The sequence below is a fragment of the Nansenia antarctica genome (assembly GCF_963989245.1).
Source record: "Nansenia antarctica genome assembly, chromosome: 19".
In the NCBI taxonomy this organism is placed as follows: Eukaryota; Metazoa; Chordata; class Actinopteri; order Argentiniformes; family Microstomatidae; genus Nansenia; species Nansenia antarctica.
This window is the reverse complement of record NC_137692.1, coordinates 21,650,126-21,673,343: the sequence shown is the minus strand read 5'-3', so window position 1 is coordinate 21,673,343 and position 23,218 is coordinate 21,650,126. Positions and strand designations below refer to the sequence as shown.

Here is a 23,218-nt window from a genome sequence, read left to right as displayed (position 1 = left end):
TAGTTGCTATCTCTAGCGACCATGTTTATATAAGATTGCTGGAATGTTATGACGACCTGTCAACCTGTTTATCAACAAGATGATCCTTGTTTCCTTCTCGTGTCAGGAGGCCCCAGTGCGACTCACTTGGCTCTCCAGGGGGCTAAGCAGTAAGCACACAGGACACAGCACACAGGACACAGCACACAGGACACAGGACACAGGACACAGCACACAGGACACAGCACACAGGACACAGGACACAGGACACAGGACACAGGACACAGGACACAGGACACAGGACACAGGAGGTCTGTGCTGTCAACTATTGCCCAGATGCCCGGTGGAGGATGGAAACTTCCCAACAGTTAGGTAGATACGTAGCCTACAAGCCTTTCTGTCTGTCAGGGATGACGTTATGATGTAGTGGTTTGAAGTTGAATTAAAGGGGACCAGTGGCGGACTCAGGCTGTTTGAAGGGCAGGGGGGGCGAATAGAAAAAAAGGGCACCTACTGCACAACATGGGACCCCATCAGTGCACATGGTCAAGTTTAGACCATTGGAAGGGCAGCCAATAGGGCACATCCTCTAATTTTGCCACTCAAAAGGCACTTTAGTGCGAACATTTTCAACTGTGGGGGCACATGGTCAAGTTTAGACCATTGGAGGGGCACCAATAGGGCACGTCCTCTAATTTTTGCCACTCAAAAGGGCATTTTTGCCACTCAAAAGGGCACTTAAGACAGACGTTTTTCAACCTTGGGGGCACCAGGAGGGGCGGTCGCCCCCCCTACCCCCCCCTGAGTCCGCCAGTGAAGGGGACCGATAGTTTTGGACCAGCTGAGGGAACACCTCCTAATAAGGAGCACAGAGAACACATTATTGTGTTTCTTAATTTGAGACTGACTATTCTATACACTGACTATTTCCCACCCAGTAGTGTTTCAACATCAACAGCGAAAGAGGGAGGTAGATATTGCTGCTGCTGTCACTCTTAAGGTTCAAACCTTCTCGTTTCCACTTTCAGACATGGAGGTGATGACTCCTCTGATCCGCAGCCCTGGTCAGGGCTCGGAGGAGAACACGGACGAGGAGCAGGATCCAGAGCTGCTTCCAGTCAGACACTACGAGCTGGGCAATGATCAGGGCATCACGTAAGATTGATTGATTGATTGATTTTTATTTTGGTCAAAAGTACAGACAGTAGGCTACATCCCAGATGATAGCACGTAAAGGTGTACTGAAACATTTGTTTCCAACGGTAGACAAGAACAAGAAAGACAAGAACGTACAAAAACAATACACCAGGAAACATACAAAGAGCGTACAAGATGCTATATACATAGGGATCTTTCATACCATCATGCTCACCCATATCACGTAATATATGCAAACTCTATAACTTATTTCAGCTGCCACCAGATATGTTTTCAGAGAGGTCCAGAGAGCTAAAGTGCAATGTGAAAAGGAAATATTTCAGTCAGCCCGCAAGGTGTAAACCAGGGGTGCTCACACTTTTTAGGCTTGTGAGCTACTTTTCAAATTACCAGCTCAACAAGATCTACCAACCAAATAAAACATATTGCCATTACTGCGAACACAAAAATGTACTGTAATAATAACAAATTAAGGCCACGCTACACTGTTTCAAAATCAAAGAAGAGATTTATTAAACTATATAACAAATATTCACACTGGTAGTCCATTAACATTAACATTAACTCAGGAGCTCTGAGTGGTTTACACCAGACTGGCCAGTGCCAAGCCAGGTGCCATCGACGTCTCCGGGCGGCGGAGTGTGTGTGTGTGTGTGTCTGTGTGTGTCTGTCTGTCTGTCTGTCTGTGTGTGTGTGTGTGTGTGTGTGTGTCTGTCTGTCTGTCTGTCTGTCTGTGTGTGCATGTGTGTGTGCTTGTGTCTGTCTGTCTGTGTGTGTGTGTGTGTGTGTGTGTGTGCTTGTGTGTGTGTGTGTGTGTGTGTGTGTGTGTTGTGAGGCGGCGCGGGGCTGAGTGATGCCCTCTCCTGTGTGGTCCAGACGGGAGGCGTCCCCGTCTACTTTCCCCCCCCCCCAAAAAAACTACTTTACTTTTTTTTTCTTTTTTTCCCCCAATGCCATGTGATCTACCCACACTACCTTCGCGATCGACGTAATGAGCACCCCTGGTGTAAACCATTAGTTAGCGTCAGAAACCCGATGTATAGATCAGGTTGACACAATGTAGTGAAAAAACCAACGACCTGGAAGAACGATTCACTGTGGTCTACTACACTACTGTATCATCAGATAGGTCAAACTGATGTCCGTATTTCCCAACACAAACCCTAATGTACATAAAAATCAATATAACATTCATATTCTTCTTTCTTACCCTTCCCTACATTTCCCACTTTGACATCAACTCCGCTTTCACTGGATCCCAAGCTGCTCAAGATAAAAAGATAGAGAATAATAGAGAATTTTCAAAGTCGACATGCTGCTCACTGTGTCTGTGTTTTACAGGTTTAGTCAAGCTCTCATCCACCTGCTGAAGGGGAACATAGGGACAGGGCTGCTTGGACTCCCTCTGGCAGTACGCAACGCAGGGATCATTGTAAGTAGCGTCACCACATCTACTACCATCTACTACCCCCCTGCACTGTCTCCTGAGACACCTGCTCCCCCCCTACTGTTTCTCCTGAGAGTTCTACTACCCCCTTGTACTGTTTATCCAGTCGTGAGTTTAGAATTATAAGGTTCTATCTCCGTTTAGGGCAGTTCAGAGATATTGAGCGTCAAAGTCTTTACATTCCATTATGTTTTGTGAGATGGAACCTTTGTATTTTATGAATTACTAACTCAAAAATTTCAACATTTTAAAAACAACACCACACAGGCATTAATAAACACCCAATGAATCAGATTATGTAAAAAACTCAATTTTGACAAAAATGGAGATAGAACCTTATAATTCTAACGTCACGCAGTGTCTACCAAAAAGTTCTTCTTCTAGCACGAAGACTGCCAATGGCCGCTGGCCTGAACTAGATAACTTTTCTAGTGCTGCTATGACTGGGTGGATTGATGATTCACTTACTTAGTCAAATGTAGTCGCTTTGGAATAAGGCGTCTGCTGCTAAATGCCCAAAATGTAATGTGATGTAATGTAAACAGTGACCTAGTAGCCCAATAACATGGCTACATACCTTTACCATGTGACAGCTGATCTGTGCACGGATTGGCCGACAGATGGCCCGACACACTTCAAGTTTATTTCTCTATTTAATCATTTCTGATCGCATCATTTCTTGAAATCAGTGATTATCAGATCTTGTTCGGTACATACAAGGATTGAACACACTTCATAAGCCAGTTGGGTTTGTGTTAGAGTAACCTTGTGAATCAGGGCCCAGGCCTCCCAAGTCACTCTGGGAATAGGTCAGGGTCATATGCACTACAAATGGATCACAACTTATTTGTTATGGTGGACATTGCATTTTGCACAAGTCACTTGTCACTAGAAACACGAGTGTTGTTTGGGAATCACTGTTTGTTGAACACAAGCAGGGCATAGGAAAACATTGTCATGGTTGTAGCTTTTGTAATCATTGGCTTGTAGACATGTAAAATCTGGAGAAATACAGTGCTCAATGTTTATTATTTGCTAAAAAAAAAGAGTCAAACTTGCTAATGCTTTACCAGCAATGCAGGGAAAGAAAAACGACTGTAAATATGTATCGTGCATTTTCATCATCTGAATGTTAATTGGCAGTAATTACATAAACACCAATGTACAATGATTAGGCCTAAGTATGGTAAATCTGTCCAACAGCTACCGTAATTGTCTATTCTTATGGGAACATTATGTAGGCTAATCTGAATTAGCATGGCTTGTAATGATTAATGGGCTAGTATAAATTAAGTACAAGCCCCCTGATTTGTTTACTGTTGCTAAGGAGAAGCTAGTCATCATAGTTTATGTTATCATAGTTTTAAGGCTGTTTATGGAGCCTTTTTATTCTCTCTACGTGCATGAATTTCTATCTGTGGATCTTTGCCTGTTTCTTTTTTATGGCTTTATTTGTGTGATTAGGTTCAAAGGTCATCATGTTAATTAGGGTTTTCATATGTATTGACCTCAATGGGCCTTGAAAGAGGCCAGGCACTCAGCCCTTAGCTCTGAGTACTGTAGTATTGACTGTGGAGATTTTAGATGCCATTTTAGATGCCATTTTAGATGCCATTTTTTGTTCACTTAACACTAGAACAGCCATGGGTGGGGTCATTTGACCAAGTGAGTAAAATGTAGGCTATACCTTTGTACTCGATAACATTTCAGGACCCTCCTTTCATGACTTTTCCCCGATATGTGCGTTCTACCGCCCAGTATCCTTACATTTTCAAGACCTCGTATAAAGCTATTTTGCTAGTTTTTCTGTGTAGGAGGCAGGCTGATTTACAACAGGCGCCAACTGGTGGTCGTTGTGTGTAAATAGCAGCTTCCCATTCCAAAGACTATGGTCATAGTCCGAGGCGGCGCTAAGAGATATGTACCTGTCTGTGGCTCAGCAACACTGCAGTGGTGTGTCCTATCTTTTTCATAAATACAATTTAAGTGAATAAATATACAGTAACCTTGGCTATGTCATCAATGTGATTTGCCAGCCAGTCACCTTTGCTTCACTGGCCCTGTCATGCCAAATCGTGGCACTGCCAAATCTTGACCGGGCCATCAACGGCCCATCAAAATCTAATCGTTGGAACGTTCGACGTGCGTTCCAGACTAATGGGCCAAAATCACATTGATGGCATAGCCAAGGTTACTGTATATTTATTCATTTAAATTGTATTTAACCTTTATTTAACCAGGTTAAAAAGATTCAGAATCTCTTTTGCAAGGGAGACCTGGCCAAAACAGTGGCAGGAATTAAACAAAGTCACAGACAGGACAGCACATAGAACATACAACAACTTACAGCAATACATAAACTAAAATTCACAAGGGCAAGGGGAAAATAAAATTGGGGGTAGTGGTGGCCTAGTGAATAGTGAGTTGGACGAGTTATCAGAAGGTCATGAGTTCAAATATAACTTCCAAGCTTCACAGACCTCGTCATATAATCAGCGAGCACATGCTTCATGTCTCATGCTGTTCCGGATGCATCTCATGAGTGATGTAACATGGTTTGTGGTTGTGAGTCTTCGTGTGGTCACAAGGCAAACTGTAGAATCACACAGAGGAAGCATTGAGTCTTCTTTTTTAGCTCTATACTCCCAACAGTTTGTAGTAAAGTAGAGATGCTTATCTTTAATTCAGTGTTTTATTTGTTCAGATTGGTTTCATCATTTCGAAATGACAATGCTTTTTAATACATAGCCACCCTTTTTTCGGGGAACCAGTAGTATTGGGGCAATTGACTTGAAATGTTTCTGGTTAGTCAAGTGTGTTCCGTCATTTGTACAGGCATTCAATGTCGAGTATTGCTTCTACCTTTACGTTTTACGTTGGAGTGTGTTATTGGTGTCTGTGAGAGTTGTCACTACAAGTCAAGGACGCCATTATAGGGCATAGTGGGCGTGAATGCGTCAGAGACTACCATCTGCAAAAAGCCTTCACCAGCAGAACTACAGTCAGACGCTACACTGCAAGGTGTAAATCACAACTAGCGTCAGAAACTGAATGGCTAGACCTAAAAGAGACCGCAGAGTTCTGGGAAAAGGTATTGTGGACAGATGAGACAAAGATGAACATGTACCAGAGTGATGGCAAGTGTAAAAGTGTGGATAAAAAAAAGGAAGTGCCCAAAATAAAATCCCTGGCATACCACCGGATCTGTAAAATATGATGGAGGGTGTGTTGACTGTGTTCTAGCTTCAGTGTGTACGGCTGCCAGCCTGCCACTGAAACTCACTTGTCTTCATTGATGATGGAACTGCTGACAGCAGCAGCAGAATTAATGAAGTGTACAGAAACATCTTGGTAGCCCAAGTACAAGCAAAGTCCAATCTCATTGGACAGCACTTAATCATACAGCTCCCCAGACCCTAAACACTGCGATAGCATCTAGGGAGTTTTTCAGGGCCAAAAGTTAGAATGTTGTGGTGGGGCCAAGTCAAAGATCTTAAGTATCTTAAAGACCTCAAAACAAACAACAGCTAAAGAACAATGAGTGTTTCATTTAGACATTATATCATTTTCCCCCCAATTCGGTTGTTAAGTCTGACGTCAAACGTGACGTTTAGCAATTTCCGGGTCCAAACCAGAAGTTCCCTCCACCAGAGTACCAGTGTACTACAGCGGTAGAATGACAGTTCAATCGGTTTTTTAGACTCGGATCTATTCATACAACAAGGGACACAGCACTTTCCCGTTTTTCCCATATTTGTCAGCGTCTTTGAGCCTCGGAAAAGCGCTATATAAATATAATGAATTATTATTATTACTGAGACATTTCGAAGACAGCGCCTCAGCCAACTTTGGACCCGGAAACACGTCACGACTTAACAACGAAATACCCTTTGGAGCCCTGAAATAGGGGGAGTATGTTTAAAAAAAATAGACTCTTTCTAAATAGTGAAACTAATCTGAAATAAAGAATTTCTACATTGACCCTATAATACCGGTAATTGTTTTGATTTCAAATTCAAACTGTTGGGAGTATAGAGCTAAACGAAGGACACATTCTTCCTCTTTCCTTATACTTATGGAGGGCACTGGATGTCCTTGCCTTGCCTGTAATGTTTGCCAATAGTATATCGTGGGGGAAGGCAAATATGTGCTTGGGCCTTGAGGGCTTAGGGAGGACAGACTGATTGGCTTCTGTGATTCACTCACTTATACACACACACACACACAAACACAAACAAACAGGCTAGCAAATGTATATGTTACGGTACATGTGGGAATACGGTACATGTGGGACAACTAGGGTTAGGGTTAGATGCTACGTCGACTTGGTACATGCTGGCATGTCTAACCCTAACCCTAACCCTACCCCTACCCCTAACCCTAACCGTAGCACCCTAGCACCTAACCCTAACCCTAGTTTTCCCACATGTACCGTATTCCCACATGTACCGTAACATATAGAGTAATAGAAACTGCAAAACTGTCTGTCACCCATAAATGTACTTATGGCACTTGTTTTGTGTCGATAAATGACTGTGTTGAACGCTATAGAGAGAGACCTGCCTGTAGTTAGTGATTTTTTGAAGCGAAGGTACCAACTTTTGTTCAAGAAAGGTATTCAATACCTTTTTTGTTGTGGGGGGAAAAGAATATGTTGGAGGATAAATGCATGGGATGCCAAATAACTATTCCACACTCGTGATTCTTTTGGAGTGTCTTGTTTTCTGATGTGACTGTTTGCTGATTCATTAGTACAGTATGTATGAGTACATTCTTATTCAGTATAGTGGACTGTGATCAGCGCCCTGTGCGGGACTGGACTTGTATCTGGTTCATACTGATCCTGATGTGTGTGTGTGTGTGTGTGTGTGTGTGTCCTTGTGTAATTTCCAGGTGGGGCCTCTTTGCCTTGTGCTGATGGGTGTGGTCTGTGTCCACTGTATGCACATCCTGGTCCACTGCAGCCATCACTTGTCTGAGAGGTAACTATACTTCCCTATAATCTATATACACACACACACACACACACACACACACACACACACACACACACGCACACACACAGATGCCCATAGTCCATAGGCCTATATATAGTCATGTGAAAAAAATACGACACCCCATGAAATATTTAGTCACTCTATGCCCTAATAGCTGATATTGCCCCCTTTAGCTGAAATAACCTCAATTAGACATTTCCTATAACTGCTTACCCCTGACATTGACTGGGAGAACATTCCACTCCTCCATGCAGAATGATTTCAACTGTGTGATGTTTGAGGGGTGTCTCGCATGCCCAGCACGTTTCAAATCACCCCACAGCATCTCGATAGGATTAAGGAGGGACTTGGCCATTCCAGCAAAAGAAATGAAGATGTTTTGGGAACTATACTGACATCTATGAATGATTCAGAAATTAATAATAATTGAGTTTCTACAGAGCGTCGATCAACGTACGGTAAGGTCTCTACGTATCTACATAAGGTAGATATCGCCTCTGTTAGTTAGTTGAGACCAACGTATTCGTGTATTTAGACATTTCTTTATTATTTACCCATAGGTATCCCAAACCTTTTAGTTTGTTAGCTAGCTAATTGGTTAGTGAGTGCGAGCTGAAACCAGTGTTCAAGTCAATTCAAGTACATTTTGCACTTTTGACGTGGTGCACATAATTCAAATTTTTAGGCATTTTTAATTTCTATTAATGACATTTTACAAATAATCTTTAAATTTTCTTCCAGTTTTATCTCTTTAGTCATATTATCTCCATCAATATTGTTAAAATTAAGATCTAATGTTCATATGTTGAAAAAGAAAACGATTTTCTTGGGGTGTCCTATCTTTTTCACATCACTGACTCATCAGCACTCCACATTTGAAAGTGACAGTGACGATCAAGACATGATGATCAAGTATAGACCGCTTTAGCTGCCCAGAGAGTTCTCTGTTGTTGTTGTTATTAGCGCTGCCTACATCCTCCCAGATGCTAATGCTAAGCTAGCAATGACAGAGGGGTGCGTACCAATGTTCCCCGGGTCCGCTGTTCCTCGGGTCCTATGTTCCCCGGTACCTTAGCTCCCTCCCCGCTCCCTATGGTTCTCCGCTCCCGAAAAAGGGTCCTACGTTCCCCAGGTCCTATGTTCCCCGGGTCCTATGTTCCCTGGGTCCTATGTTCGCCAGGTCCTATGTTCCCCTGGTCCTATGTTCCCCGGGTCCTATGTTCCCCAGGTCCTATGTTCCCCGGGTTCTATGTTCCCCGGGTTCTATGTTCCCCGGGTCCTATGTTCCCCTGGTCCTATGTTCCCCAGGTCCTATGTTCCCCTGGTCCTATGTTCCCCTGGTCCTATGTTCCCCAGGTCCTATGTTCCCCGGGTCCTATGTTCCCTGGGTCCTATGTTCCCCGGGTCCTATGTTCCCTGGGTCCTATGTTCCCTGGGTCCTATGTTCCCTGGGTCCTATGTTCCCTGGGTCCTATGTTCCCTGGGTCCTATGTTCCCTGGGTCCTATGTTCCCTGGGTCCTATGTTCCCTGGGTCCTATGTTCCCCGGGTCCTATGTTCCCTGGGTCCTATGTTCCCCAGGTCCTATGTTCCCTGGGTCCTATGTTCCCCGGGTCCTATGTTCCCCTGGGTCCTATGTTCCCTGGGTCCTATGTTCCCCTGGTCCTATGTTCCCTGGGTCCTATGTTCCCTGGGTCCTATGTTCCCTGGGTCCTATGTTCCCTGGGTCCTATGTTCCCCGGGTCCTATGTTCCCCGGGTCCTATGTTCCCCGTATTCTATGTTCCCGGGTCCTATGTTCCCGGATCCAATGTTCCCCAGGTCCTATGTTCCCTGGGTCCTATGTTCCCTGGGTCCTATGTTCCCGGATCCAATGTTCCCCAGGTCCTATGTTCCCTGGGTCCTATGTTCCCCGGGTCCTATGTTCCCCGGGTCCTATGTTCCCCGGGTCCTATGTTCCCCGGGTCCTATGTTCCCCGGGTCCTATGTTCCCCGCGTCCTATGTTCCCAGGGTCCTATGTTCCCTGGGTCCTAAATTCCCCGGGTCCTATGTTCCCAGGGTCCTACGTTCCCCAGGTCCTATGTTCCCCGGGTTCTATGTTCCCTGGGTCCTATGTTCCCAGGGTCCTATGTTCCCCGGGTCCTATGTTCCCTGGGTCCTATGTTCCCCTGGGTCCTATGTTCCCCGGATCCTATGTGCGCTTTCTAGGATCACTTCCCGGGGTGCTAATCGTCGAAAACGACACACACCCCAGTCACCGTATGAAAATGGCCGAGATAACCAGCCTTGGAGCAATTGCAATGTGTCCGTCCGACCGGAAGGTCCTGCAATCGAGTCCCTCCTGGCAACCTGGTGTCGGTGGAGGGTGGGAAGTATCATCGAGAATACGTCTCACCCCAACCACGGTCCTACCTATCTAAGAGACTCAGGAAGTACAGGATCCTCAGGACCCGTACCAGCAGGCTACAGAACATCTTCTTTCACAGAGCTGTCACTCTGATAAACAATCGCTGAACTATTCCCCCCCCCCCCACACACACACACACACACACACATGTACACATACTTGACTGTGACTCAGTATGACCCCCCCACCACCCTGGGATACAATGGCAATACTATGATGGTTGCACATCCCTGGTTAATGTGATCAATCTTTAACCTTTGCACTACTGATGTTTACAATACTATCTTTGCACATACTGTACATTGCACATTGTTGTACATGCCTCTTTGATATAGCTTCTTTTTTATGCCCTCTGCACACTACAACTAATTAATATCATGTTCATCTTGATTTGCACTTCTGGTTAGATGCTTAACTGCATTTCGTTGTGTAATACTAATCTGTAGTACTCTGCAATGACAATAAAGTTGAATCTAATCTAATCTAAAACACGTAATCTGCTGCTTAAAGTTCATGACACGCATGGGTGACATGCTGGCTAATGTGCAGTTATATCCCTAATGATGGATTCCTCTAAAGCGCTTCCTCCTCCCCTCGCCAAGCTGTAAAACTAACGGGCGACTCCATTACTCATCTGTCAAGTACTGTCAGATGAGAGGGAGGAGGGGAGAGAGGGAGGAGGGGAGGAAGAGGGAGGGAGGGAGAGGAAGAGAGGGAGGGAGGGAGAGGGAGAGAGAGGGGGAGGGAGGGAGGGAGGGAGGAAGGGGGAGGGAGGGAGGGAGGGAGGAAGGGAGAGAGAGAGAGAGAGAGAGAGAGAGAGATACTTTTAGATTGTGCATAGGTCTCACCATAGCGCGGGGGGGCGGGGGGGGTGATTTATGCCTCAATTCTGACACTTTTGTTTGGGATGCAGGGATGCTGCAGAGCCAAAACTGGACAGTACATAATACTCCAATTCCAACCAGGACACAATGTACTTGGTTCAGACAGCCTGTCTCAATATTAAACTCTCCCTTCTGCTTCCTTCCTTCTATCTATCTCCCCCACCCTACCCTGTCTGTCTCTGTGTCTCGTCTCCTTGAACTGGTCCTCTCTCATTTCATCAATCATCGATTTTATGCATCTATGCTTTTTCCAAAATGTGTTTCTTTTTCCTTTCTTAAACACCAGGGGGAGCCTCCCCTCCTAAATTTCGTTGTTTGGTACCTGTACTGTAACAATGACAAATAAAGTCTATCTATCTATCTATCATACTGTATCTGTCTACCATCTCTTTTTTGTTGTGTCAACATTTTAGTTTTTACCTTGTTTTCTTCATAGTATCTTTTGCTACTGGACCACTCCTCGATATCCCTCCTCTGTAACACAGCGTGACGTTAGAATTATAAGGTTCTATCTCCATTTTTGTCAAAATTGAGTTTTTTTACATAATCTGATCCATTAGGTGTTTATTAATGCCTGTGTGGTGTTATTTTTAAAATGTTGACATTTTTGAGTTAGTAATTAATAAAATACAAAGGTTCCATCTCACAAAACATAATGGAATGTAAAAACGTTGACGCTCAATATCTCTGAACTGCCCTAAACGGAGATAGAACCTTATCATTCTAAACGGAGATAGAACCTTATCATTCTGAACGGAGATAGAACCTTATCATTCTAAACGGAGATAGAACCTTATCATTCTAAACGGAGATAGAACCTTATCATTCTGAGCTCACGACATAAAGAATGTGACATATAAAGAATGTACAGAATGTGACACACTGTGACACATGTCCCCCTTTCTCTCTCTCCTCTCTTCCAGGTTGAAGAAGCCTCCCATGGGTTACAGTGACACGGTGGCGTTCGCCATGGAGCACAGCTCATACAAGTGCTTTAGGAAGAGTGCTACATTTGGGAGGTGAGCTTTAGGAAGAGTGCTACATTTGGGAGGTGAGCTTTAGGAAGAGTGCTACATTTGGCAGGTGAGCTTTAGGGAGAGTGCCACATTTGGTAGGTGAGGGGCCTCGCCAACCCGTTGACACCTACGTGGAGCATTTTTCGGGACAGAAATTAAGATGTCCCAGAATAAACTTTACTTTCCAATGTGATTTTTCTCCATTGAAAATGCCTTTTTAGTTGGAGAGCACGATAGGCTCAATCTGTGTCCGGGAAACTGGCCAATTGCTGGTCAATCCCTTCAGAGCCATGTGGGGAAGTGAACTACCCGCAGGGGAAAAGAGTATCGGATTGGTTTGGCCTTGGGCCAGTGTGTACTAAAAGTATCTCAACAGGAAGACTGCCTGTTCATGATTGGCACTAAGAAGTGTTAATGTTTGTGCTCCATGATAATGGATTGCTACAGAGCCCCCCTGGAGTCACATGGTAGAATATTTTTTTAAATGTGTGAATCCGTTCCCTCGGTTTACTAATTCGTTAGGGTTAGGGTTAGGGTTAGGCCCTACGAGCCAGAACGATCGCAAGGATTAGGGTTAGGGTTAGAATCCTTGCGATCGTTCTGTCTCGTAGTGCCTAATCCTAACCCTAACCCTAACGAATTACTAAACAGAGGGAACGGATTCACACATCAAATATTTTTTTCTACCATGTGACCCCAGGGGGGCTCCGTAGATTGCATTTGTGAAGTGCCGTTATGAATTGACTCCCAACTCACAATCCAAAAGCATTCTCCATTGTTTGGAGACTAACTCACTTCATTCCCCACAGCGTTTTGAGATCCATAGCCCCTCTTGCCCAGAGTTCATTCTGATACTGTTGTGACGGATTTTAGAGAAGTATCCATATAAGTAGTTTGAGACTTTACTTGAGTATGAGAACAACACATATATATGCATATACCATATTCATTCTAGTTCAGTTCACAATCACAAGCTCTAGTGAGGAAAAACAGTTCAGACAATTTTGGATTTTTTTTTTTTGCAATTATTGCTACTCATAGAATTGAATAGATAGATAGACTCTATTTGTCATTGCTACAGTACAGGTACCAAACAACGAAATTTAGGAGGGGAGGCTCCCCTGGTGTTTAGGAAAGGAAAAAGAAAACACATTTTAGAAAAAGCATAGATGCATAAAATCACAAGAAGGTAAGGAGCTGGTTTACATCAATAAAGGCTACATCAATAAAGGCTATGTACACAATCCACTGTACTATACTGCACAGATAGTCAACTAGGGTTGTCATATTGCACAAGAAAGTATTTTTTCACATTATTTTAAAGTGTCACAGTTTGCAGGCTTGAAAATGTACATGTTTGTGCCTCAGCACTAGCTGCCATACAATCCGTCCGGACTGTCCTGGGCCCAGAACTTAGGCCTTTTCTGTGTTCAGGGCCTTGACGGCCCTGTGGTAGAAGCAGTCCTTCAGTCTGTTTGTCTTAGCGGCCGGGGTCCTGTACCTCCTGTTCGAGGGCAGCTTGAATACCATTCACTTATTCAAGAAACTGCCCAGGTGAGATAGAATTGGTTCAATGTGTTTCGTGAGCTTAGAATTATAAGGTTCTATCTCCGTTTAGGGCGGTTCAGAGATATTGAGCGTCAAAGTTTTTACATTCCATTATGTTTTGTGAGATGGAACCTTTGTATTTCATGAATTACTAACTAAAAAATGTCAACATTTTAAAAATAACACCACACAGGCATTAATAAACACCTAATGGATCAGATTATGTAAAAAAAACCTCAGTTTTGACAAAAATTCAGATAGAACCTTATAATTCTAACGGTTTGTATATCTCTGTCCTAGGCACCTGGTTAACTTCTTCCTGGTGTTGACCCAGCTGGGCTTCTGCAGTGCATACTTTGTCTTCCTGGCAGAGAATATCAAACAGGTATGTTGTATGCCTATAATGTTGTTACATGGCTGTGTCTCTCAATGTTCCTACCAGTCAAAACATGTGTGTTCTCGGTCGATGTTCCCCATGAATCAAAAACAGAGAAGTGTGTTGTGTGTCCTGATGTTTCTACCAATCAAAAGCAGAAAGATGTGTTGCAGTGATATACAATGATCCCTAGAGGGCGTCAGCGCTGTCCTGTCTCAGAGCTTTCAGCCTTAACTCTATCTCAGCCCTATCTTTCTCTTGCTATCATCCGTGACGTTAGAATTATACGGTTCTATCTCCATTTTTGTCAAAATTGAGTTTTTTACATAATCTGATCCATTATGTGTTTATTAATGCCTGTGTGGTGTTATTTTTAAAAATGTTGACATTTTTGAGTTAGTAATTCATAAAATACAAAGGTTCCATCTCACAAAACATAATGGAATGTAAAAACTTTGACGCTCAATCTCTGAACTACCCTAAACGGAGATAGAACCTTATAATTCTAAGCTCACACATTGTCATACAATTTCTTACTCTGTATCAGATCTTCATCATCTTTTCCTTATCAAATAGCATCGATTGTTGCCTATTTCCATATGGACAAGACCTCATGCAGTGACTCTCAAATTCCAAAGCCAAACTTAAATGTTGCCACACTTGATTGGTATGACTTTGGAGGGAGTCATATTTCCTGGTACACTTCCTCCTCAATGGGAAATTTGAAGTTGGAAACAGGACTGAAACTCATTGTTGACTGAACATTTAAAAACAAATCTCTCTCTCTTTCCCTCTCTCTTCTTTGTGAAAACGTTTCATGGATGTGTTTGATATTGACGTGCAACTTCACAGCCCATTTGTGTCACATTATTAGACTTATATAGAGTATTAACTGAACTCACATCTACCCCTTGTGCCCTTACAGTAGCCAATCAGAAAGCATTACATTCTGACTTACTGTATAAGCGTGTGTGTTAGTTTAGGCTCCGAACCAGTTTATTTTCGGTCGGAACATGCCGGCCGGTTCCAGACTTGGTTCGCAAACGTGAACCGGAACGGTTCCTTGGCGTGTGAAAGCCCTATGATAGGCCATGCTGTGGTCAACACAAACAAATTCTAAATGGATCACTGGGCTGTTTTGATACCCAATGTAGTGCTGCGCTCAGGGAAATGGCAAATCGTGAGCTTAGAATGATAAGGTTCTATCTCCGTTTAGGGTAGTTCAGAGATATTGACGTTTTTACATTTGATTATGTTTTGTGAGATGGAACCTTTGTATTTTATGAATTACTAACAAAACAATGTCAACATTTTAAAAATAACACCACACAGGCATTAATAAACACCTAATGGATCAGATTATGTAAAAAACTCCATTCTGACAAAAATGGAGATATAACCTTATAATTCTAACGTCACAATATAGTTTATAAGCCCTGTACTACGCTGTACCCTGTACTACTCCCTAAACCTAACATATACCCTATCATATGACATCATCACTACCCTGAACCTAACATATACCCTATCATATGACATCATCACTACCCTGAACCTAACATATACCCTATCATATGACATCATCACTACCCTATCATATGACATCATCACTACCCGCCAACTTCCCAGCACACCACTTACCTTTCCAGCTTGTTCATTATTCATCCCCTGGCATTTCATTAAAGCAAACAAGCTTACACACGTAAAGATATCAATTTTGTACTACACACAGGCAAGCTTACATTACCATAGTAAATGCACACTCAAGGTTATGTCATTCAACATATGGTACAGCTCATACCTCATACCAATCGCGGTGTACAAGCATCATCACAGTGTGTATTTTATAGGGAGAGAAACACATGCTACTAAAAAGCTGATGGGTGATTTACGATCTTGAGCTAATGAAGATGAGTTAGGGGTAAGAAACTTGCTGAGTGAGATGGTAACGTAGCATGATTTTGAAGGAGTGAATGTGTTTAAATCACCCAGTGCCATTTCCATCTGTAGGGCTCGAGCCAGTGTGATTTTAATAAACGTATTCTACTTCCTGAGATGGCAGGATCATGTGTCGATGATCCTGCCTATCGCTACGCCCCCCTGATGTAGTGTTGAATATTAATTGGCAAAGTTTTCGGATCGTTATTTCTCTGAGAAGAGTTTTTTTCATCGGGAGCCGCTTAGCACAAGCAAGAGGCCGGTCCACTTCCAGCTGCGTTAATGATAAGCTCCCAAAATTACTTTCGGAGGCGAGGAGAGACCACGCAGCAGCTTAAATTGGCTATGCAGATATAGGATCTGTATGGAAGTTACTGTGGTAACCCACTCAATAGTAGCCATTATATTCTCATGTGAAACAGGAACTTGACATTCAAGGACTATTATGTTGTCATCAGCTTAGAACCTTAGAACTTACCCCCCCCCCCCCTCCTCTCCGTGTATGAAATGGTCCTTATTCAGGTGTAACATTCAAAATCAACTGTGTAGTGAGAAAGCCTTGGCCATTGAAATGCTGTGGGTCTTTTGTTATAAGTATTGAATTCTACTGCATATTGAGTGTTATATTAAAAGCATTTCTAATCATGTTATAATGTATATATACGTGGCCTTTTATAGTGCTCATAATGCTCCTTAACGAATCCTTATGACTAAAAGATCTTACTCAAGCCATTTACCAAACATCAGACCACTACAATCATGACTCTGGAGGATCCCTCCTCATGTTTTGATACCGAGGCAGCATCTTCCTCAGCTATCAGCCAACAACTTCATTTCTCCAGAACCTCCTGAGTTCCTAGAACCCATTTACCCTCCTCAGCTCCATACCTCCTAGTGTCATGGTCCACCTTCTAGCACACCCACCAGGGACCCCCACCACACACCCCCCTGACACCCCACTCAGTGCTAGCACCCACCCACCCCACCCTCTAGCCTACCCATCTCCCATCTCCATGTAGGGATTAAAGGGATGTCTTCTTAGCGGCGGAGGTAATCAATCTCCACACTGGAAGACACAGCGCTGGGCCGTTCCTGAAGGTCGACGGGGTGAAGGGGAGAGGTGAGCTTCACTCGTTACGAGATGACCATTAATCATTGCAGTGTGTGTGCGTGTGCGTGTGCGTGTGTGTGTGCGTGTGTGTGTGTGTGTGTGTCTGTCCTCTCTAGGTGGTGGAGGGATACAAAGGCAATGTCACACTGGGGGATGGGTCTGTCCTGTCCTTCGCCAATGCCTCGGTGGACACCCTGGTGCCAGCAGGTTCTGGGCCCATGGCCACCACCCCCCCGTCGGTAGCCGTGGTGACGGCGGCAGAGCCCTGGGACCTGGACCTGCGCCTCTACATGCTCTTCTGCCTGCCCTTCCTCATCCTGCTGGTGTTCATGAAGGACCTGAAGAAGATGGCCGTCCTGTCCTTCGTGGCCAACATCTGCATGGCCGTCAGCGTGGTCATCATCTTCCAGTACATCATGACTGTAAGCCTCTGCGTCTCCATGCCTCCATGTCTCACACTGTCATACTCTGACACATCGTAGCGTTTCCATAGGCAAGAGCTCAGCTTCCTCCTCATAAACATTTTTTTTTTGTAATTCTCACATTTGCATTTGTCTCCTTTATCAACGTCATTTGCAAGAATAGGCTACAGAACCAATGTATTTTATTTTGTATACGATGTGCTCTTCACGTAGTTAAGGTGGCTGTGTGCCACTGGCGGACTCAGGGGGGGGGGGGGGGCATGGGGGGCGACTGCCCCTCCTGGTGCCCCCACGGTTGAAAAACGTCTCGATTAAGTGCCCTTTTGAGTGGCGAAAATGAGAGGACGTGCCCTATTGGTGCCCCTCCAATGGTCTAAACTTGACCATGTGCCCCCAAAGTTGAAAAACGTCACACTAAAGTGCCCTTTTGAGTGGCAAAATTAGAGGATGTGCCCTATTGGCTGCCCTTCCAATGGTCTAAACTAGACCATGTGCACTGATGGGGTCCCATGTTGTGCAGTAGGTGCCCTTTTTTTACTTAAAAATGTTACTCTTTTCTGATTTAACTAAAATATTTGTATTTTTTTTCTTCTGGTCACAGGTGTTGACTCGTGCTGTGTTCTTGGACGAGTGATTTGGACCACCCGAGGGGATTGCAAGTGCAGAAGTGAACCTGTGAGGAACCAGAGGGTCAGAGGGTTCCTGAGCTGAGCTGTGTGTCTGCTGTGTGCCGGCCAGGGCCCAGGGGGGGGGAGCCACCAGCCACCATGAGGCAGCTGAAGGGCAAAGCAAAGAAGGAGACGTCTAAGGACAAGAAGGAGCGCAAGCAGGCCATGCAGGAGGCGCGGCAGCAGGTGGGCACCGTGGTGCTGCCCACCCTGGCCGTGGTGGTGCTGCTCATCGTGGTGTTTGTCTACGTGGCCACAAGGCCCGGGGCCATCGAGTAGAATATGCCCCCAGGGGTATATATACACTCAACCTAAGGACTGGATCCTCACAAACTTAAGACTCACTGCACCCCCAACTCCCTCCTACACTTCTCATCCCCTATGGCCATCCTCTGGTCTCTCATCCCTACCTTTCTCCCCCTCCTCTGTGCATGCTTGGTCCAGAGGAGTCAGTTCATCACCAGCCATGTCTTAAACGATGCTTCCCCTCCCAAGTGCAGTGAGTTGCCACGAGAGAAAATTTGAGCTGCAAAACAATCAGATTGAATGAAGAAGAAGTAGGTTCTACCAGTGGCTTTAATAGGTGCCTTTTGATGGATGAAGATGTTTGTGTCAAAGGCAGAACTTTACCATCCATTACACTAGCCTATATCCCCCTCGTTTTTTTCCAATGCCAGTTGGATTTCATATTGGCTCTGGTGCTGTCTTAAGAGTTTCGATTTCAATGTTTACCAAAGGACTACAATTGCACAGCTTGCCAAGTTTATTAGCCAGGGATGTGTTTCGTCAGGCGAAAAGGTCGATGCATTTTAAAAGTGTGACAAAAACAAATGAATCGACTGCATTGTTGAGCAATGTGTTTTAAGATTAAGGTCACATGACAGGGGCCTTATCACGCAAGCATTTAACTAGTTTCACTTCTTCAAGCTATGTCTTTGGAATGTATCAAACTATGTCCGATAGAAGTATTCAAACATGCCAGCAATTTGTCCTGTCTGTTCTGATAGTTGAATGCAGCTCAGGAGTTCATCCTGATTGATTGTATGTGATGTTTTATGAATGTGTTGGAAAGATGTTAATGCATCACAGAACGCAATGACACCCATGTATTCCATGTACAATCCAAGCGCTAAACACTTTGTACCGTTAAGTTATTGACAACTCTGACTTTGATTGACATCTGTGCAGATGTGAAGATGTGCCTTAAAAAACATTTGACAATGTTCCTGTTTCAGTTAATAAAGAAGGCTAAACAACCATGTGTATTTATTTCCTGTTTTTGGTTTGATTCATGCCCCACAGTTCACAGGAACTGAAGAAAAACAAAATCTACATTATAAAAATATTGCAAACAAACACACTTTTAGACAAACATGTGTGACATGATTTCAATTGAATCAATCATAATCTCATATATGGCATTAATCTCATTATAATCTCATTAATCTCATTTAATTTCATATAATGATTAAAGCACTTTGAGCTGCAACGTTTGCAGGAAAAGTGCTATACAAATAAAGTTATTATTATTATAACCAAGGGATACAGTGCCCCTCCAGGCATCTAGGTGGCACTATGGAGCTCTATGGTTCTGCTTGTGTCCCAGTTGAGCTGCTGGATGTGGGAGTAGAAGCAGTTCTCGAGCTCCCTCAGCCTCCTCTCCTCCTCCTGGAGAAAGAGCTCCCCCGGTGTGGACTCTGAACACTGCAGACAAGGGGTTTGGTTTGGTTAGACTGGAAACGGGGGTGAGAATTGGTGACGTTAGAATTCTAAGGTTCTATCTCCATTTTTGTCAAAATTGAGTTTTTTGTACATAATCTGATCCATTAGGTGTTTATTAATGCCTGTGTGGTGTTATTTTTAAAATGTTGACATTTTTTAGTTAGTAATTCATAAAATACAAAGGTTCCATCTCACAAAACATAATGGAATGTAAAAACGTTGACGCTCAATATCTCTGAACGACCCTAAACAGAGATAGAACCTTATCATTCTAATCTCACGAATTGCTAAATTAAGTAGACTGAGAAACTAACCTGTTAACCCCAACCATAGCTTTACCTAACTTTCCTTTCTTGAGCATAAACTTCACATCCACAGCCTATGTACTACTTGCAGCACAAATAACACACTTGACCTACACACTACCAATAAAGGAAATAAGAAACAGAAAGAGATTTTTTTTGTGTGTGTGTGTTTGAAATTCTGTTTAGGTTCTGAGTTAGGGTTTAAGGTTAGTGTTAATGTTTTCTCCAGGCATTGAGAAGATCTACACTGACCTGGATCTAATCTGTGTGCCTCATATTTTGCAACACCACTCGGACCGCAAGATTATAACTTCAGGATCGTCTCTATTGCTCACCTGTAGTTGCACCATCTCCTGGTGGCTAAAGGCATGACATAAAGTCCAACTCCCATTCGCCTCAGCTGTTATCTCCTTTGCCCTGTCTCTGTTACCATGGAGACGTGGTGGTTTCTTCTCAGGGTGGTTTCTGGTCCCAGTTTGCTCCCAGCTGATTGGATACAGGAGCCCACAGCCAATCACATACCAGTCAGCGTGTGAGACCTCTCTCAAAAACACTTAATTCAAGTCTACAGCACATTCTGGTGGTTTACAGTTTCAACAGATCCTAGAGCTGGTAGCAGGGTATGTAGGGTATAGCAGCGAGGAGTGGTAGTGACCTAGGGTTTGAATGGGTATTTGAAATAATTTTAAATACTTTGCAGCTAGCATGCTACCACTAGGTCAAGGGGGCAATCCTCGGCTGCACCCAATGGGGATGCCACAAGTTGTAAAGTGTCTTGTCTGACTTGAAGAACTCCATAAACAATCAGCGACTGGAGACAGGAGAACCATCAGATGTCCAACCCGATTTGCCAAGGGGAAGGCCTTACCTTGGATGAGCAATGGTTCTGAGCACCTCCCAGGCATGCTCCCTCTTCGCTAGTTGCTCCCCCTCCTTTGTAAATTCTGTGGTACCATGTAGACGTCCTTCATGGCTAGGGGTCTTCTTTACGGGTACAAGAGACACAACGACAATCGACTGTGAATTGAGATTGTCTGTTACAGATAAGCAGAACGTAATGAGAAATAAGGAATATGCTTACATACGTACATGATGGACGGACGAAAAGTAGTAAAGTTAGACTCAGAAAGGGCTCGTGTAAAATAACCTCTCGATAGCCGTTTGAGAACATGACCCATTCCTCATCGTTAAAGAAAGAAAGGCTTAATTGTTCTCCTCTCACAATCTACTTTACTGCTCGGCAGTAGTAGTATTGCGTGCGTGTGTACGTGCGTGCGTGCATATTTAATTAGCAGAAGGGCATGATTTAAACCTCTTAGAGATTCTCCCCAAAGCACTTAGAAGCGGTATAGATCACTTTTATGCAAAGCGACCATATATATCTTCATGGTGAGAACATTCTAATAAATTTACACCGACCCCTATTATATTGCCTACAGTAGATTGTGCTTTTTTAATGACCGATTATCTCCATAAATGTCACAGCAGAGAAAAAAGCTATTAAAGGGCCTGTGAAATAGAGGAGGTTGAGACACCACTCCACCTCAATCTACCCCCTCCCTCTCGACTCCCAGCACGGGCATCTACTCTGCTCCATTCACTGTGAAGCAAAAAATAACAAGCAGACCCATTACGTTAAGGAGGGCCCCAAACAAGATGTCAGTTTGAATAAATCCCGCTCTTCCCTAAGGTCTCCCCCCCTCTTCCTGGTGTCTCATTAACAGTCGGAGGGGAGACATATGGTGTAAATTAGAGCGTGGCCCAACTCTGTCTGTCAGCTTCTCTCAGTGTTTGTTGTTATCTCTGAGAAGAGATAATATCATAGCTTAGTATATCATGAGTTCAACTTGGCCCATATTAGGTGAGTGGTCGGTCTACCCCCCTGTCTGTAGGTCTACCCCCTATCTGTCAATCTACAACCTGTCTGTAGGTGTAGATCCACCCCGTGTCTGTCAATCTTACCCCATTTATGGTTATGGGGGGCTCTCTCTATATCTGTAGGAACACGCCCCAACTGCCACTTGCGGTTATATTTTTCATCTTGTTTTCGACTATTTAAAATGAATCCCTCTGTATCCTGGCGTCTTGACGGTAAGTGTTCAATTGAATCTGAACTCCTGTTGCGTCATCATGGGGACAGTACCGTGGCGATTGCATTATCCTTGAATTTCCCAGCATGCTCCAGGCACTGCAGTTCCTCCTTCACAAGAGACTCCTGCAGCGGGGGGGCAGCAGAGTGACAGGCCTCCAGTCTGACAGAAGGAGAGAGAGAGGGAGGGAGGGAGGGGCAGACCAATAAGACATTAAGGCCTTTCCTCTCGGTCCATTCTACGTTTTCCATTCTCTTCATTTCCCTTTTCACATTTTACCAGAGTAAAGAATGTCAGTATAGAGTGAAAGAGGACATGTTCTCTCATCACCACTACAGACTGCAGTGCCCACTGTGCCGTCTATATCATGATGCAGTGGTGTGCCGTCAGGGCCAGCAAGGCCTTCTCTGCTGGCCTAAACATCATCAGAATATACATTTTATTTTAATATATTTTTTCCACAAATATGTATTAATGATTCCCCATAGTCTATTCTCTTCATTTCATAGCTTTCCTCTTGGTTGCGCTGCTTCCAGTCTCCGATTGAGATTTGGAGGGCTGGCCTTTATGTTAGAGCTTTTATCCAATCAAAATGTGTTGCCAGGGGGCTCCAAAATCTGCCCGCCTGCACAATAAACGGTGCCGCGGATACGACCTGTAACTTAACGTTGAACGAGTAAACCTCTGGCGTTCCTAGTGGAAACCTACGTAGATTTCGAGTCGGCGAGCAATAGCAACAACGGCGCCTGCTGTAAGGCTCAATGATGTCAGCACCCAGCACGTCTTTTGATTGGATACGCACTATTGATACGCACTATTGATATTCACTATTGAGATGCGTAACTATGCCGGTAGATGTGGGACTTTTGAACACCTTTGAATGAATGGACTTTATTGGGGACACCCGAGTGGATTTACAGCTCAACGAACAAGTGCGCTTTCTTTTCTTGCTGAAAACAACCCAGATGTACATTACCACCTGTCCACAAACAAAGTGTTTACTGAGACGTCAGGCAAAATACAAAACGACCTGATTTTTGCTATTGCTGAAGTGATGGGAGAAGAGATCAAAATGGAGATTAAAAAGGCACCCTTTGTCGCTATTATGGTGGACGAGACGACAGACGTGGGTAATGTAGCGATCTTAAAGA

The 23,218-nt window shown here is 44.0% G+C and overlaps 2 protein-coding genes across 2 annotated transcripts in view; both read left to right on the top strand.

Annotated features, from left to right (window-relative positions):
• Positions 1 to 242: 242 nt before the first annotated feature.
• slc36a4 (solute carrier family 36 member 4) overlaps positions 243 to 23,218 on the top strand; it is a gene marked incomplete at its 3' end in the record, with an annotated part of 168,469 nt that continues 145,493 nt past the window's right edge. The window contains exons 1-7 of the mRNA XM_080549041.1: positions 243 to 351; positions 1,008 to 1,134; positions 2,479 to 2,569; positions 7,478 to 7,566; positions 11,795 to 11,890; positions 13,736 to 13,820; positions 16,977 to 17,282. Of these exons, the coding sequence (XP_080405167.1) occupies positions 330 to 351; positions 1,008 to 1,134; positions 2,479 to 2,569; positions 7,478 to 7,566; positions 11,795 to 11,890; positions 13,736 to 13,820; positions 16,977 to 17,282 (816 nt within the window). The 5' untranslated portion in view covers positions 243 to 329. The remainder of the gene's footprint in view (positions 352 to 1,007; positions 1,135 to 2,478; positions 2,570 to 7,477; positions 7,567 to 11,794; positions 11,891 to 13,735; positions 13,821 to 16,976; positions 17,283 to 23,218) is intronic.
• smco4 (single-pass membrane protein with coiled-coil domains 4) lies at positions 17,909 to 19,147 on the top strand. Its single transcript, XM_080549180.1, has one exon. It carries the CDS (start codon positions 18,050 to 18,052, stop codon positions 18,227 to 18,229), a length of 180 nt encoding a protein of 59 aa, XP_080405306.1. The 5' UTR covers positions 17,909 to 18,049; the 3' UTR covers positions 18,230 to 19,147.

Coding starts and splice junctions, on each gene's coding strand:
- smco4 (XM_080549180.1), top strand. CDS start 18,050: ATGAGGCAGCTGAAGGGCAAAGCAAAGAAGGAGACGTCTAAGGACAAG.